At 41.8% G+C, this 16,381-nt stretch overlaps 1 protein-coding gene and 11 pseudogenes across 1 annotated transcript; all 12 read right to left on the minus strand.

Moving 5' to 3' along the window:
- Positions 1–437: 437 nt before the first annotated feature.
- LOC114772339 (uncharacterized) lies at positions 438–556 on the minus strand (annotated as a pseudogene).
- Positions 557–716: 160 nt separating this feature from the next.
- LOC114772298 (uncharacterized) lies at positions 717–835 on the minus strand (annotated as a pseudogene).
- Positions 836–1,651: 816 nt separating this feature from the next.
- LOC114772332 (uncharacterized) lies at positions 1,652–1,770 on the minus strand (annotated as a pseudogene).
- A 160-nt stretch (positions 1,771–1,930) lies between these two features.
- Positions 1,931–2,049, minus strand: LOC114772299 (uncharacterized; annotated as a pseudogene).
- Positions 2,050–2,867: 818 nt separating this feature from the next.
- Positions 2,868–2,986, minus strand: LOC114772341 (uncharacterized; annotated as a pseudogene).
- Positions 2,987–3,146: 160 nt separating this feature from the next.
- On the minus strand, positions 3,147–3,265 carry LOC114772300 (uncharacterized; annotated as a pseudogene).
- A 161-nt stretch (positions 3,266–3,426) lies between these two features.
- On the minus strand, positions 3,427–3,545 carry LOC114772301 (uncharacterized; annotated as a pseudogene).
- Positions 3,546–8,005: 4,460 nt separating this feature from the next.
- LOC114772265 (uncharacterized) lies at positions 8,006–11,375 on the minus strand. Its single transcript, XM_028965281.1, has 2 exons — positions 10,768–11,375; positions 8,006–10,709 (listed from the first exon to the last, which is right to left on the minus strand). Exon 2 carries the CDS (start codon positions 9,791–9,793, stop codon positions 8,006–8,008), a length of 1,788 nt encoding a protein of 595 aa, XP_028821114.1. The 5' UTR covers positions 9,794–10,709; positions 10,768–11,375.
- Positions 11,376–12,422: 1,047 nt separating this feature from the next.
- LOC114772302 (uncharacterized) lies at positions 12,423–12,541 on the minus strand (annotated as a pseudogene).
- A 1,122-nt stretch (positions 12,542–13,663) lies between these two features.
- On the minus strand, positions 13,664–13,782 carry LOC114772303 (uncharacterized; annotated as a pseudogene).
- Positions 13,783–14,580: 798 nt separating this feature from the next.
- Positions 14,581–14,699, minus strand: LOC114772304 (uncharacterized; annotated as a pseudogene).
- Positions 14,700–15,786: 1,087 nt separating this feature from the next.
- On the minus strand, positions 15,787–15,905 carry LOC114772305 (uncharacterized; annotated as a pseudogene).
- Between the last annotated feature and the right edge of the window lie 476 nt (positions 15,906–16,381).

Below are 16,381 nucleotides of genomic sequence, written 5' to 3' on the forward strand. Positions count from 1 at the left end.
GCAAAAAGTTGGAGTGGTAAGCTTTTATTTGCAAAACAACAATAAAGTGCACACCTTCTAGAGGCAATGCAATACTGGGTCGATGAATAAAGCGGATGGAGCAGGCCCTATTGCCGACTCCCTGTTATAAAAATCCGCTTAATATGAAATATCAGATATTAAATTGACATCAGGGTGCGTAGCACCTGAAGGCCGAGGGCTGGAAAACCCCACCTAATCGATTCAGCTCCACCCCACTCCATAGCCAAGCCTGTGAATGATCGTTGTAGAGCACACACAGACAAAGAAACCTGAAGAGAAGTTAAAAAAAAAAAAAAAAAAAAAAAAGAAAAAAGGCGGGAAAACATACTAAAGAAAGAAAGTACCCCTTAACTTACTTTAAAAAAGTTAACAAAGTGATGTAAATACTTTCATTTTAAAAGTTTTACAATAGTTAAAGCTTACAGCACCTGGCATTCCCATGTAGTCTCCCATCCAAGTACTAACCAGGCCCAAGCCTTCTTAGCTTCTGAGATCAGACAAGATTGGGCAATCTTCAGCTGGCATGTCCGTAAGCAAACTCTGCTTGAAAATCTTGGACTTTAAACAAAAGGACTTTGAAAACATTATAAAGTGCGAAAACTCCCGCTTTACTATCAAATTATGATGGAGAAAAGGCAAAAAAAGCTAACAAAGCCATGTAAATACTTTCATTTTAAAAGTTTTTCAATAGTTAAAGCTTACAGCACCTGGTATTCCCATGTAGTCTCCCATCCAAGTACTAACCAGGCCCAAGCCTTCTTAGCTTCTGAGATCAGACAAGATTGGGCATTCTTCAGCTGGTTTGTCCGTACACAAACTCTGCTTGAAAATCTTGAACTTTAAACCAAAAGGGCTTTGAAAACATTATAAAGTGCGAAAACTCCCGCTTTACTATCAAATTATGATGGAGAAAAGGCAAAAAAAGCTAACAAAGCCATGTAAATACTTTCATTTGAAAAGTTTTTCAATAGTTAAAGCTTACAGCACCTGGTATTCCCAGGTAGTCTCCCATCCAAGTAATAACCAGGCCCAAGCCTTCTTAGCTTCTGAGATCAGACAAGATTGGGCATTCTTCAGCTGGTTTGTCCGTACACAAACTCTGCTTGAAAATCTTGAACTTTAAACCAAAGGGGCTTGAACACATATCAAAGAGTGAAAACTCCCGCTTTACTGTCAAATTATGATGGAGAAAAGGCAAAAAGTTGGAGTGGTAAGCTTTTATTTGCAAAACAACTAAAGTGCACACCTTCTAGAGGCAATGCAATACTGGGTCGATGAATGAAGCGGATGGAGCAGGCCCTATTGCCGACTCCCTGTTATAAAAATCCGCTTAATATGACATATCAGATATTAAATTGACATCAGGGTGCGTAGCACCTGAAGGCCGAGGGCTGGAAAACCCCACCTAATCGATTCAGCTCCACCCCACTCCATAGCCAAGCCTGTAAATGATCGTTGTAGAGCACACACAGACAAAGAAACCTGAAGAGAAGTTTAAAAAAAAAAAAAAAAAAAAAAAAGAAAAAAGGCGGGAAAACATACTAAAGAAAGAAAGTACCCCTTAACTTACTTTAAAAAAGTTAACAAAGTGATGTAAATACTTTCATTTTAAAAGTTTTACAATAGTTAAAGCTTACAGCACCTGGTATTCCCATGTAGTCTCCCATCCAAGTACTAACCAGGCCCAAGCCTTCTTAGCTTCTGAGATCAGACAAGATTGGGCAATCTTCAGCTGGCATGTCCGTAAGCAAACTCTGCTTGAAAATCTTGGACTTTAAACAAAAGGACTTTGAAAACATTATAAAGTGCGAAAACTCCCGCTTTACTATCAAATTATGATGGAGAAAAGGCAAAAAAAGCTAACAAAGCCATGTAAATACTTTCATTTTAAAAGTTTTTCAATAGTTAAAGCTTACAGCACCTGGTATTCCCATGTAGTCTCCCATCCAAGTACTAACCAGGCCCAAGCCTTCTTAGCTTCTGAGATCAGACAAGATTGGGCATTCTTCAGCTGGTTTGTCCGTACACAAACTCTGCTTGAAAATCTTGAACTTTAAACCAAAAGGGCTTTGAAAACATTATAAAGTGCGAAAACTCCCGCTTTACTGTCAAATTATGATGGAGAAAAGGCAAAAAAAGCTAACAAAGCCATGTAAATACTTTCATTTGAAAAGTTTTTCAATAGTTAAAGCTTACAGCACCTGGTATTCCCAGGTAGTCTCCCATCCAAGTAATAACCAGGCCCAAGCCTTCTTAGCTTCTGAGATCAGACAAGATTGGGCATTCTTCAGCTGGTTTGTCCGTACACAAACTCTGCTTGAAAATCTTGAACTTTAAACCAAAGGGGCTTGAACACATATCAAAGAGTGAAAACTCCCGCTTTACTGTCAAATTATGATGGAGAAAAGGCAAAAAGTTGGAGTGGTAAGCTTTTATTTGCAAAACAACAATAAAGTGCACACCTTCTAGAGGCAATGCAATACTGGGTCGATGAATAAAGCGGATGGAGCAGGCCCTATTGCCGACTCCCTGTTATAAAAATCCGCTTAATATGAAATATCAGATATTAAATTGACATCAGGGTGCGTAGCACCTGAAGGCCGAGGGCTGGAAAACCCCACCTAATCGATTCAGCTCCACCCCACTCCATAGCCAAGCCTGTGAATGATCGTTGTAGAGCACACACAGACAAAGAAACCTGAAGAGAAGTTTAAAAAAAAAAAAAAAAAAAAAAAAGAAAAAAGGCGGGAAAACATACTAAAGAAAGAAAGTACCCCTTAACTTACTTTAAAAAAGTTAACAAAGTGATGTAAATACTTTCATTTTAAAAGTTTTACAATAGTTAAAGCTTACAGCACCTGGCATTCCCATGTAGTCTCCCATCCAAGTACTAACCAGGCCCAAGCCTTCTTAGCTTCTGAGATCAGACAAGATTGGGCAATCTTCAGCTGGCATGTCCGTAAGCAAACTCTGCTTGAAAATCTTGGACTTTAAACAAAAGGACTTTGAAAACATTATAAAGTGCGAAAACTCCCGCTTTACTATCAAATTATGATGGAGAAAAGGCAAAAAAAGCTAACAAAGCCATGTAAATACTTTCATTTTAAAAGTTTTTCAATAGTTAAAGCTTACAGCACCTGGTATTCCCATGTAGTCTCCCATCCAAGTACTAACCAGGCCCAAGCCTTCTTAGCTTCTGAGATCAGACAAGATTGGGCATTCTTCAGCTGGTTTGTCCGTACACAAACTCTGCTTGAAAATCTTGAACTTTAAACCAAAAGGGCTTTGAAAACATTATAAAGTGCGAAAACTCCCGCTTTACTATCAAATTATGATGGAGAAAAGGCAAAAAAAGCTAACAAAGCCATGTAAATACTTTCATTTGAAAAGTTTTTCAATAGTTAAAGCTTACAGCACCTGGTATTCCCATGTAGTCTCCCATCCAAGTACTAACCAGGCCCAAGCCTTCTTAGCTTCTGAGATCAGACAAGATTGGGCATTCTTCAGCTGGTTTGTCCGTACACAAACTCTGCTTGAAAATCTTGAACTTTAAACCAAAAGGGCTTTGAAAACATTATAAAGTGCGAAAACTCCCGCTTTACTGTCAAATTATGATGGAGAAAAGGCAAAAAAAGCTAACAAAGCCATGTAAATACTTTCATTTGAAAAGTTTTTCAATAGTTAAAGCTTACAGCACCTGGTATTCCCATGTAGTCTCCCATCCAAGTAATAACCAGGCCCAAGCCTTCTTAGCTTCTGAGATCAGACAAGATTGGGCAGTCTTCAGCTGGTTTGTCTGTACACAAACTCTGCTTGAAAATCTTGAACTTTAAACCAAAGGGGCTTGAACACTTATCAAAGAGTTGAAGGAATAAATTTGTGAGACTATTGGTCTTCTCCGCGGGTCCTTCAACCCAGGTTCTTTGTTGGAGGATTCATTGCTCAAGGCTGAGAAAGAATGAAGACTCAAGACTCAGTCTGCGCAGAAGGGGGAATCTTTAATGTTCACAGATGATCACCATCACCGTTCTGTGTACAGATTCCGATGTTTCAGTGCATGCTCAGCTCTTTTATAGGTAATGACAAACAAAGTCTTTTTTGAGGTGGAGTCTTCTGCTCGTTCGTGCTGTCTTCTGCAGGGGCAGATAACCTCTTCAGCAGGGTGAAACCACAAGGTGCATAGTTGACAGTTTTAACACGGTCGGGTGCAGGTGTTATGTCTCACTTCCTCTAAGAGTGATATGTTCCACTTCCTTTATGTTTGCACGCCATCTGATAACAGATGTTTTACCAGTCTTTAGCAAAGTAACATATGTCAAAGCAGTATATTTCTACAATTCCCCCTTTTGAACTATATTTAATAGTTCAATAAAAACAGAACGGACATATAGTCAAGCTGGAACATCTCCTCTGGGTCTTTTAAGGTTATAGTGAGGAGTAAACAGACATGACAGCCACCCTGCCCTGGGTCGGCCTGAATCGTCCGTAACCTAACAGGAATACATGATAAGAAAATAACCGTAATGATACAAAAAGAAGGAAGAAACAATCAAAAGAGTATTTAGACATGAGACCACAGGACACCTTCTTCGTCATCACTGGCATCCGGCGGTGGGGCGGAAGGACTGGTAAGCAAAGTTATAGAGAAAATATATAAAACAATATGAACACTGAGTAAATGCAAATTAAGAGTAGTAAAATGTAGGAACTAGTATGATAGGACGCGAAGTAAGGTAATCCCCCTTTGGAAATGTACAACCAGCCGGTCGTATCTTGGGGTCAGTTGTGTCCAGTATCTGCTCTTAGGGCATCCTGGATCTCCGGGACAGTCCGGCCTGGTTCAGGTGCAGCCGCACACTGGGAGAGGTGAAACCAGGTATCTCCTTTTCCTTTGAGCCGAACAGCATGTGACGTCCTCTCGGTGATCTGGTAGGGCCCTGTCCAACGGGGTTCACTCCATTTCCGTTTGGTCACCTTCAGGAGTACGTATTCTATCCCTGGACTCGGGGGGTTGCCTGCAGGCGGCTGGGACCCTCGGCCTGTGACCTGCGTAGAATGCTGGGAGAGAACACTTTGTAAAATGTTAAAATATGCTTTTGGAGACAGTTTTTCAGATGCTTCAGTAGTCATAAACAGTCGTGACGAAGGACCAGGAAAGGGACGTCCATGTTCTAACTCAAAAGGCGTGTACCCCGAGGTTTTATTCACCGAGCTACGAATAGACATTAAAGCCAATGGTAACGCGTCAACCCAGGACATTTTGGTCTGTGCACAGATTTTTGCCAATTTAGTTTTGAGTGATAGGTTCATTCTTTCCACTTTACCTTGTGATTGAGGATGGTAAACCGTGCCAAACTTGTGTTTTAACCCTAAGGCAGATTCAACTGTTTGCAGATCCTTATTTTTGAAATGAGTTCCATTGTCTGACCTAATGGTTTCAGGAAACCCGTGTTGCGGGATGTAATGGTTAATCAGGCACTTGACCACCGTTTTGCTATCTTCTCTAGTCACGGGCCAGGCTTCTGGCCAGCCCGAGAATGCATCTACCATGACTAGAAGGTACCTATGTCGTCCCACCCGTTCAACCATGTCCGTGTAATCAATCACAATTTCTTTTCCTGGGCACAGTGGAATTGGGAAGATGCCCAACATGGGTTTCAATGTGGGTTTTATTCCGTACAGGTTGCATTCCGTGCAGGTTCTCACTAGGTACTGGGCCATATCATGTAATTGCGGATGCCACCAGGTGGACAGATTCCTCATCATTTGGGTTGCCCCCACGTGTCCCACCCCGTGAGCTTCTTCCATGGCCGTTTGTCTTACGCCCGGAGGTAAAATGGGTCTCCCATCCGGGCCTCTCCATAAATCGGTGTTGGTGGCTCCTCGGGCCAACCACAGAGTTTTTTCTTCCGGACTTGCTTTCTCCTGTAATTCTTTTAGGGTGGCTTTGGTCAGATCGAGTGGTGTGTCATCCACAGGAGGTTGTGGTTGGGAGTCCATTACCATGATGGATGAGGGTATGTAACCTGCAGTTTGTTTCGCTATGAAGTCAGCTTGTCTGTTACCTTGGGCAATCAAGTCCGTCCCGGTGCTGTGACCTTTACATTTTATGACGGCCACCTTTTCTGGCTGTACCAGGGCTTCGGCTAGTTCTTTCATTTCTTCCCCATGTTTGATCGGTTTCCCACCAGCTGTGAGGAATCCTGCTCTCATCCACTGCCTTAGCTCTACATGGACTGCCCCTACTACATAGGCCGAATCACTGTAGATGTTAACCTTTCGGCCTTGTGCCAATTTCAATGCTTCAATGACTGCTCTTAATTCTGCTCTTTGTGCTGATTGAGGTCCTTCCAGTTTTTCTGCCTTGACCACTTCCCATTTCATTTCCTTCTGTTCTACTATTGCCCATGCTGCCTGCAACGTTCCTTGGTCTGTTCTAAAACAACATCCGTCGGTAAACCACTCAGTTGTAGCATCTACAAGTGGTTCAGCTTGTAAATATGGTCTAATGTTCTCCTCTTTCTGTACATTCTTCTCACATTCGTGTGGGGTACCTGATGCCATGTGATCAGCCATGTTTATACCTGCGTGTGAGTAGCTAATGTGTGGAGCAGTGAGAATGTCCATTAGTCGCCTTTGTCGTAATGGTGTGAGTGTGAAGGCCTGTGAGGTTACATAGGCTACGACGCTGTGTGCCGTCAGTATTTTCAAAGGATGGTTCATGACTATGTGAGCTGTTTTAGTGATGATTTTAGCTAGTCCTGCCGCATGTTGGGTGCATGATGGATGTCGTTGTTCAATATTGTCTAGCATGACACTGACATATGTGAGTACACGTCTCTCTCCCCCTTTTTTCTGGAACAGTACACCATTGACGTGTGTGTCTGTTCCAGAAACATCCAAATGAAAAGTCAATGCATAATCCGGGATCGCTAGGTCAGAGGCCACGGAAAGTCTTTGTTTGAGAGTGATGAAACATTGTTCAGTTTCATAGGTCCATTCTAACGGTGCGTGGAGATTTTTCATGCCTTTTGCGTTCACAAGAGCCCTGAGAGGGGTAGTGAGACCCACGTAATCAGGGATATAATTCCTACTAAAGCCAGTCAGACCTAAGAAGGAGAGCATGTCCTTGACAGAATGTGGACGTGGATGGTGTAGAATAGAATTTCGATGGTCTTTAGATAGAGAGACCCCTGTCTGAGCAACCATGCGCCCTAAGAAGGAAACTTGTTTGCGGCAACATTGTAATTTGGACCTGCTAACTTTGAAACCGACTTCTGCTAGAAAGGTCAATAGTGAGCGAGTTGCTTGTAGACAAACGTCTGCCGTGGGGGCAGAAAGTAGTAAGTCGTCAACATATTGGACCAGGAAACAGTCAGATGGGAGTGGGCATTTAGCTAGGATAGCCTTCAGATGTTGATTGAAAAGACCGGGCGAGAGAGCAAACCCTTGGGGTAAGCAAGTGTAGCGCCATTGGTGGCCCCTAAAAGTGAATGAGAAGACATCTCGTAAGGACTCCGCCAATGGAAGGCAGAAGAAAGCGTTGGCTAGATCTATGCATGAGAACCAGGCGTGTGACGGAGGCAGGTTGGCCAGGGCAACATAAGGATTGGGCACCGGGAGAGATGTAGTTCCCAGGAGAGAATTGATTCTCCTGAGGTCATGGACCATACGATATTTACCCGTACCCTTCTTTTCGACAGGGAGAATGGGAGTGTTCCAGGGGGATCCAGAAGGCTCGAGGACCCCAGCATCAATCAGACCCTCAATGGTCTCGGCAATGCCTGCTTCTGCCTGGGGTTTGTGGGGATATTGGGACTGCCACACGGGAGCGGAAGTATGCAACGTAAAAGTGACTGGAGGGATGCCGACACAACCAACGTCGGTAGGTCCCTGAGACCACAGGGAGTGCGGAATGGAATCAAGAATTGAATGTGAGTCGCAATGGTCCGTCATTTCTCTACCATGAGACCGAGACAAGGCATCATGTTGTAATACGGCGGTATTGATCAAGGACGAGGTGGGCAAAATTTGGTAAGTTGAAGTGGATTCCGAGCTTAGGTTTTTCTGGTTTGCCACCTAATTCTTTTTTTGCTTGTTGTATTTGCATTCGGAGTAACTGTTGTTGCAGGTCTTCCACTGTTTCATCCTTGTTAGAGTCCTTATCCTGACATTTGTTAAGGTTAAAGAGCAGGTGTTTTTTCCATGTGGGGAAATCGCAATCCTGCAAATCAGGGTTGTCTTCCATTTTGTCCGATGTAGCCTCTGGGACCCCCTTTAACACTGCCTTCCTGAACAGAATTGACATTGGACCCGGTGTCCCTGGGTGTTGCCCTGTCCTACCCGTCCAATCATCTATTGCTTGGTCGAGGTAAGCAGGTGGGTTCTGTTTGCGGTCCCATTTAATTCTAGTCATTCCACCTGCCGCGTCTTTTAGTGGAAAGGACTGTCTTAGGGCACGATTGAGGTTGTTGAGGACATTGTATATAGGAACTTCATTGGGGGTTTGGAGAGTCCCGGCATCTCGTTCTACAGCTAACAGTTGAGATTTGGAGGAACACATGGTCAATATTGCTCTAATGTCACCCAAGGCTAGGTCGACGCCGGCAGTGTGTTTTTCCAAGGCCACTAACCATGGATGTGCTCCGTCGTGTATGTTTGGTAATTTGTGAACTAGCCCTGTGATGTCCCCTAAAGTGTATGGCTGATACACAGGCCTTTCCCCTGGCTTTCTCTGGATCAGTGGATAACCCCCTGCTGCCCCTTTCGACTCAAGTCCACTATTTTCCTCATCTTCCTCTTCTTCACTTTCGTTCCTGTGTACGTCATCCCTTTCCCCCTTTGCTAGTTTCCAGCCAGACCCTCCAGTTTCAATTCTACCTCTAGTTCTATGAGCTATCGGTTCCCTGTTCTCATGTCCTTGCTCTGCCTTAGCTTCCTCAACTGCCTGAATCATTAAATCTGCAAGTTCTTCTCCCGCGGTGTTTAGGCTTTCAAGTGATTTTGTTACTGGCTGCCAGTTACCTTTGAGGCATATTGTAATTGTTTCAGGTTTTTGACCTTGCTCAGGTTGTGATGTGGATTGTTTCCTGTAGGTAGTTTCTGACCTTTCCTCCGTCGCGGGGACCTGCTGGGGCTTACTGTGTTTGGCCTGGTACCGGGCCCCTGCATGTTGGAATGGAGCGGAGGGTAACGGTGTCGGTGGATCTGTTTTCTTGGTGTTAGTTCCCAGTGCAGGAGGGGGTGGCATTCCCTCGGTGGGACAGGCTAAGATACCCCCCGTGACTTCTAGGACAGGATATATGGATGCGGGAGGTGTTGGTGGAGGTGGTGCTGTTGGGACAGGGGTGTATGGAGGTGGTGCCTCTTTTTCCTTTTTCATGCGAACTTTGGCGAGTTCCCACCATCCCGCGAATTTATTGTATTTTATCCTTTTGTTCTTTTGTGTTTCTTGTTCCTTCTTATGTTTTTGTCGACTAAACAGGCCAGCACTTTCCAACATTTTTCCCGCTTCTCCCTCTTTTTTCTTAGCTTCTCGCGCTATGGAGCGAAATATTATGCCCCAATTCCCACTGCTCCCTTTACTTTGGCCTTTTTGTATGAGAAGTTTAGTAGCGGTGGTGTCAAGTAATTTCTTTTGCTCTGCTGCCTCTTTGGAAGGATAAGTGATGTCTATTACAAAATGCATCTCGATCAGTTGTTCGCCGAGAGTACTGAGAACGCTTCCAGGAGCCCAACCATCTCCTACCTCTTTCTCCGGCTCTCCTTCCATGTTATTTCCACGGAAGGGGTTGTTTTTTATTTTTTATGAGAATTTAGTCCAGCTGGGGTTTTGCCAATAGGTGACACTAACAGCTGGGGAGCACCGTTTTAAGTCAGTGAGTCAGCACTTGAAATATCCCCCTTTGGTGGTATCAAGCTTCTACCTGGGAGTGCGAATTCCCAGGCGGATACGCCTTGCCTCTGCTTCCGAAGTGGGGGTGCTAGTTGTTCTCACTGTTATTATTCACAATCATTCATTCCCATGTGGTGTATTGTGTTGAATGTACGTATGTGTTTTTGTACTTTTATCCTTATCGAGGGAATACCTGGTATTCACCCCTTATTGAGAATTTGAGGGACAAAAAGGAATCTAATTCCCCTTATTATGTAATCTGTAGACACGGAAGAACAGAGCGTCTTTCCCAGTGTCTCACAGCATTCACACTGTTGTGTTTTATGTGGCCGTGTCAACACAGGACATTCATTCGTCACACATGTATAAAATATCCTACAACAACTTTCAAATGGTACTCTGGGAATTTAAGAGACAATCTATATTGTTTCTAAGGACTCCAACCTTACAAATGTTATCCTGGAATTTAAGAAATAACCTGTGTTATTTCTAAGGACTCCAACCTTCAACTATTTCTTGGTAATTTAAGAAACAACTTCTGGTGTTTCTAAGGACTCCAACCTTCAAATATTCCTTGGTAATTTAAGAAACAACTTCTGGTGTTTCTAAGGACTCCAACCTTCAAATATTCCTTGGTAATTTAAGAAACAACTTCTGGTGTTTCTAAGGACTCCAACCTTCAAATATTCCTTGGTAATTTAAGAAACAACTTCTGGTGTTTCTAAGGACTCCAACCTTCAAATATTCCTTGGTAATTTAAGAAACAACTTCTGGTGTTTCTAAGGACTCCAACCTTCAAATATTCCTTGGTAATTTAAGAAACAACTTCTGGTGTTTCTAAGGACTCCAACCTAACACACTTGCATTTAAATTTATTATGGAATTCAGGAGTAATCTAAGATTACTCCAGGGCCTCCAACCCACTACTGAGACCTCTCGTCGGACCCCAAATTGGACTCGTCAGTACCAATAGTGGTCCAACCTCAGTATTCTTTTATTACCTTTATTGTAATTCCAAATTTTCTATCGTCATTTAATTCGTTTTTAATTCAGTCTTTTTCAGCCTTTATAGAACAATATTCTAATACAGGGTACTTGGAGTCTGGACACAAAGTTTATTTAGAGTAGTCAATTAAAGCAGAATGAAAGGTCTGCTTACCTTTTGTAATTCGACCGGTCGCTTTCTGTCCAAACTCCTTTCACCTGGGCCTGTCCAATTTCCTCCGATTTGTCTTTAGTTTTTCCTCTGTTGATCCAGAAGAAGATCCTGTTCGTGACGCCAATTTGAAGGAATAAATTTGTGAGACTATTGGTCTTCTCCGCGGGTCCTTCAACCCAGGTTCTTTGTTGGAGGATTCATTGCTCAAGGCTGAGAAAGAATGAAGACTCAAGACTCAGTCTGCGCAGAAGGGGGAATCTTTAATGTTCACAGATGATCACCATCACCGTTCTGTGTACAGATTCCGATGTTTCAGTGCATGCTCAGCTCTTTTATAGGTAATGACAAACAAAGTCTTTTTTGAGGTGGAGTCTTCTGCTCGTTCGTGCTGTCTTCTGCAGGGGCAGATAACCTCTTCAGCAGGGTGAAACCACAAGGTGCATAGTTGACAGTTTTAACACGGTCGGGTGCAGGTGTTATGTCTCACTTCCTCTAAGAGTGATATGTTCCACTTCCTTTATGTTTGCACGCCATCTGATAACAGATGTTTTACCAGTCTTTAGCAAAGTAACATATGTCAAAGCAGTATATTTCTACAGAGTGAAAACTCCCGCTTTACTGTCAAATTATGATGGAGAAAAGGCAAAAAGTTGGAGTGGTAAGCTTTTATTTGCAAAACAACAAATAAAGTGCACACCTTCTAGAGGCAATGCAATACTGGGTCGATGAATGGAGCGGATGGAGCAGGCCCTATTGCCGACTCCCTGTTATAAAAATCCGCTTAATATGACATATCAGATATTAAATTGACATCAGGGTGCGTAGCACCTGAAGGCCGAGGGCTGGAAAACCCCACCTAATCGATTCAGCTCCACCCCACTCCATAGCCAAGCCTGTGAATGATAGTTGTAGAGCACACACAGACAAAGAAACCTGAAGAGAAGTTTAAAAAAAAAAAGAAAAAAGGCGGGAAAACATACTAAAGAAAGAAAGTACCCCTTAACTTACTTTAAAAAAGTTAACAAAGTGATGTAAATACTTTCATTTTAAAAGTTTTACAATAGTTAAAGCTTACAGCACCTGGCATTCCAATGTAGTCTCACATCCAAGTACTAACCAGGCCCAAGCCTTCTTAGCTTCTGAGATCACACAAGATTGAGCAATCTTCAGCTGGCATGTCCGTAAGCAAACTCTGCTTGAAAATCTTGGACTTTAAACAAAAGGACTTTGAAAACATTATAAAGTGCGAAAACTCCCGCTTTACTATCAAATTATGATGGAGAAAAGGCAAAAAAAGATAACAAAGCCATGTAAATACTTTCATTTTAAAAGTTTTTCAATAGTTAAAGCTTACAGCACCTGGTATTCCCATGTAGTCTCCCATCCAAGTACTAACCAGGCCCAAGCCTTCTTAGCTTCTGAGATCAGACAAGATTGGGCATTCTTCAGCTGGTTTGTCCGTACACAAACTCTGCTTGAAAATCTTGAACTTTAAACCAAAAGGACTTTGAAAACATTATAAAGTGCGAAAACTCCCGCTTTACTGTCAAATTATGATGGAGAAAAGGCAAAAAAAGCTAACAAAGCCATGTAAATACTTTCATTTGAAAAGTTTTTCAATAGTTAAAGCTTACAGCACCTGGTATTCCCAGGTAGTCTCCCATCCAAGTAATAACCAGGCCCAAGCCTTCTTAGCTTCTGAGATCAGACAAGATTGGGCATTCTTCAGCTGGTTTGTCTGTACACAAACTCTGCTTGAAAATCTTGAACTTTAAACCAAAAGGGCTTTGAAAACATTATAAAGTGCGAAAACCAAAGGGGCTTGAACACATATCAAAGAGTGAAAACTCCCGCTTTACTGTCAAATTATGATGGAGAAAAGGCAAAAAGTTGGAGTGGTAAGCTTTTATTTGCAAAACAACAAATAAAGTGCACACCTTCTAGAGGCAATGCAATACTGGGTCGATGAATGGAGCGGATGGAGCAGGCCCTATTGCCGACTCCCTGTTATAAAAATCCGCTTAATATGACATATCAGATATTAAATTGACATCAGGGTGCGTAGCACCTGAAGGCTGAGGGCTGGAAAACCCCACCTAATCGATTCAGCTCCACCCCACTCCATAGCCAAGCCTGTGAATGATCGTTGTAGAGCACACACAGACAAAGAAACCTGAAGAGAAGTTTAAAAAAAAAAAAGAAAAAAGGCGGGAAAACATACTAAAGAAAGAAAGTACCCCGTAACTTACTTTAAAAAAGTTAACAAAGTGATGTAAATACTTTCATTTTAAAAGATTTACAATAGTTAAAGCTTACAGCACCTGGCATTCCCATGTAGTCTCCCATCCAAGTACTAACCAGGCCCAAGCCTTCTTAGCTTCTGAGATCACACAAGATTGAGCAATCTTCAGCTGGCATGTCCGTAAGCAAACTCTGCTTGAAAATCTTGGACTTTAAACAAAAGGACTTTAAAAACATTATAAAGTGCGAAAACTCCCGCTTTACTATCAAATTATGATGGAGAAAAGGCAAAAAAAGATAACAAAGCCATGTAAATACTTTCATTTTAAAAGTTTTTCAATAGTTAAAGCTTACAGCACCTGGTATTCCCATGTAGTCTCCCATCCAAGTACTAACCAGGCCCAAGCCTTCTTAGCTTCTGAGATCAGACAAGATTGGGCATTCTTCAGCTGGTTTGTCCGTACACAAACTCTGCTTGAAAATCTTGAACTTTAAACCAAAAGGGCTTTGAAAACATTATAAAGTGCGAAAACCAAAGGGGCTTGAACACATATCAAAGAGTGAAAACTCCCGATTTACTGTCAAATTATGATGGAGAAAAGGCAAAAAGTTGGAGTGGTAAGCTTTTATTTGCAAAACAACAAATAAAGTGCACACCTTCTAGAGGCAATGCAATACTGGGTCGATGAATGGAGCGGATGGAGCAGGCCCTATTGCCGACTCCCTGTTATAAAAATCCGCTTAATATGACATATCAGATATTAAATTGACATCAGGGTGCGTAGCACCTGAAGGCCGAGGGCTGGAAAACCCCACCTAATCGATTCAGCTCCACCCCACTCCATAGCCAAGCCTGTGAATGATCGTTGTAGAGCACACACAGACAAAGAAACCTGAAGAGAAGTTTAAAAAAAAAAAAGAAAAAAGGCGGGAAAACATACTAAAGAAAGAAAGTACCCCTTAACTTACTTTAAAAAAGTTAACAAAGTGATGTAAATACTTTCATTTTAAAAGTTTTACATCCAAGTACTAACCAGGCCCAAGCCTTCTTAGCTTCTGAGATAACACAAGATTGAGCAATCTTCAGCTGGCTTGTCCGTAAGCAAACTCTGCATGAAAATCTTGGACTTTAAACAAAAGGACTTTGAAAACATTATAAAGTGCGAAAACTCCCGCTTTACTATCAAATTATGATGGAGAAAAGGCAAAAAAAGATAACAAAGCCATGTAAATACTTTCATTTTAAAAGTTTTTCAATAGTTAAAGCTTACAGCACCTGGTATTCCCATGTAGTCTCCCATCCAAGTACTAACCAGGCCCAAGCCTTCTTAGCTTCTGAGATCAGACAAGATTGGGCATTCTTCAGCTGGTTTGTCCGTACACAAACTCTGCTTGAAAATCTTGAACTTTAAACCAAAAGGGCTTTGAAAACATTATAAAGTGCGAAAACTCCCGCTTTACTGTCAAATTATGATGGAGAAAAGGCAAAAAAAGCTAAAAAAGCCATGTAAATACTTTCATTTGAAAAGTTTTTCAATAGTTAAAGCTTACAGCACCTGGTATTCCCATGTAGTCTCCCATCCAAGTAATAACCAGGCCCAAGCCTTCTTAGCTTCTGAGATCAGACAAGATTCGGCAGTCTTCAGCTGGTTTGTCTGTACACAAACTCTGCTTGAAAATCTTGAACTTTAAACCAAAGGGGCTTGAACACTTATCAAAGAGTGAAAACTCCCGCTTTACTGTCAAATTATGATGGAGAAAAGGCAAAAAGTTGGAGTGGTAAGCTTTTATTTGCAAAACAACAAATAAAGTGCACACCTTCTAGAGGCAATGCAATACTGGGTCGATGAATGGAGCGGATGGAGCAGGCCCTATTGCCGACTCCCTGTTATAAAAATCCGCTTAATATGACATATCAGATATTAAATTGACATCAGGGTGCGTAGCACCTGAAGGCCGAGGGCTGGAAAACCCCACCTAATCGATTCAGCTCCACCCCACTCCATAGCCAAGCCTGTGAATGATAGTTGTAGAGCACACACAGACAAAGAAACCTGAAGAGAAGTTTAAAAAAAAAAAAGAAAAAAGGCGGGAAAACATACTAAAGAAAGAAAGTACCCCTTAACTTACTTTAAAAAAGTTAACAAAGTGATGTAAATACTTTCATTTTAAAAGTTTTACAATAGTTAAAGCTTACAGCACCTGGCATTCCAATGTAGTCTCACATCCAAGTACTAACCAGGCCCAAGCCTTCTTAGCTTCTGAGATCACACAAGATTGAGCAATCTTCAGCTGGCATGTCCGTAAGCAAACTCTGCTTGAAAATCTTGGACTTTAAACAAAAGGACTTTGAAAACATTATAAAGTGCGAAAACTCCCGCTTTACTATCAAATTATGATGGAGAAAAGGCAAAAAAAAGATAACAAAGCCATGTAAATACTTTCATTTTAAAAGTTTTTCAATAGTTAAAGCTTACAGCACCTGGTATTCCCATGTAGTCTCCCATCCAAGTACTAACCAGGCCCAAGCCTTCTTAGCTTCTGAGATCAGACAAGATTGGGCATTCTTCAGCTGGTTTGTCCGTACACAAACTCTGCTTGAAAATCTTGAACTTTAAACCAAAAGGACTTTGAAAACATTATAAAGTGCGAAAACTCCCGCTTTACTGTCAAATTATGATGGAGAAAAGGCAAAAAAAGCTAACAAAGCCATGTAAATACTTTCATTTGAAAAGTTTTTCAATAGTTAAAGCTTACAGCACCTGGTATTCCCAGGTAGTCTCCCATCCAAGTAATAACCAGGCCCAAGCCTTCTTAGCTTCTGAGATCAGACAAGATTGGGCATTCTTCAGCTGGTTTGTCTGTACACAAACTCTGCTTGAAAATCTTGAACTTTAAACCAAAAGGGCTTTGAAAACATTATAAAGTGCGAAAACCAAAGGGGCTTGAACACATATCAAAGAGTGAAAACTCCCGCTTTACTGTCAAATTATGATGGAGAAAAGGCAAAAAGTTGGAGTGGTAAGCTTTTATTTGCAAAACAACAAATAAAGTGCACACCTTCT

Source organism: Denticeps clupeoides, unplaced genomic scaffold (assembly GCF_900700375.1).
Source record: "Denticeps clupeoides unplaced genomic scaffold, fDenClu1.1, whole genome shotgun sequence".
Classification (NCBI taxonomy): Eukaryota; Metazoa; Chordata; class Actinopteri; order Clupeiformes; family Denticipitidae; genus Denticeps; species Denticeps clupeoides.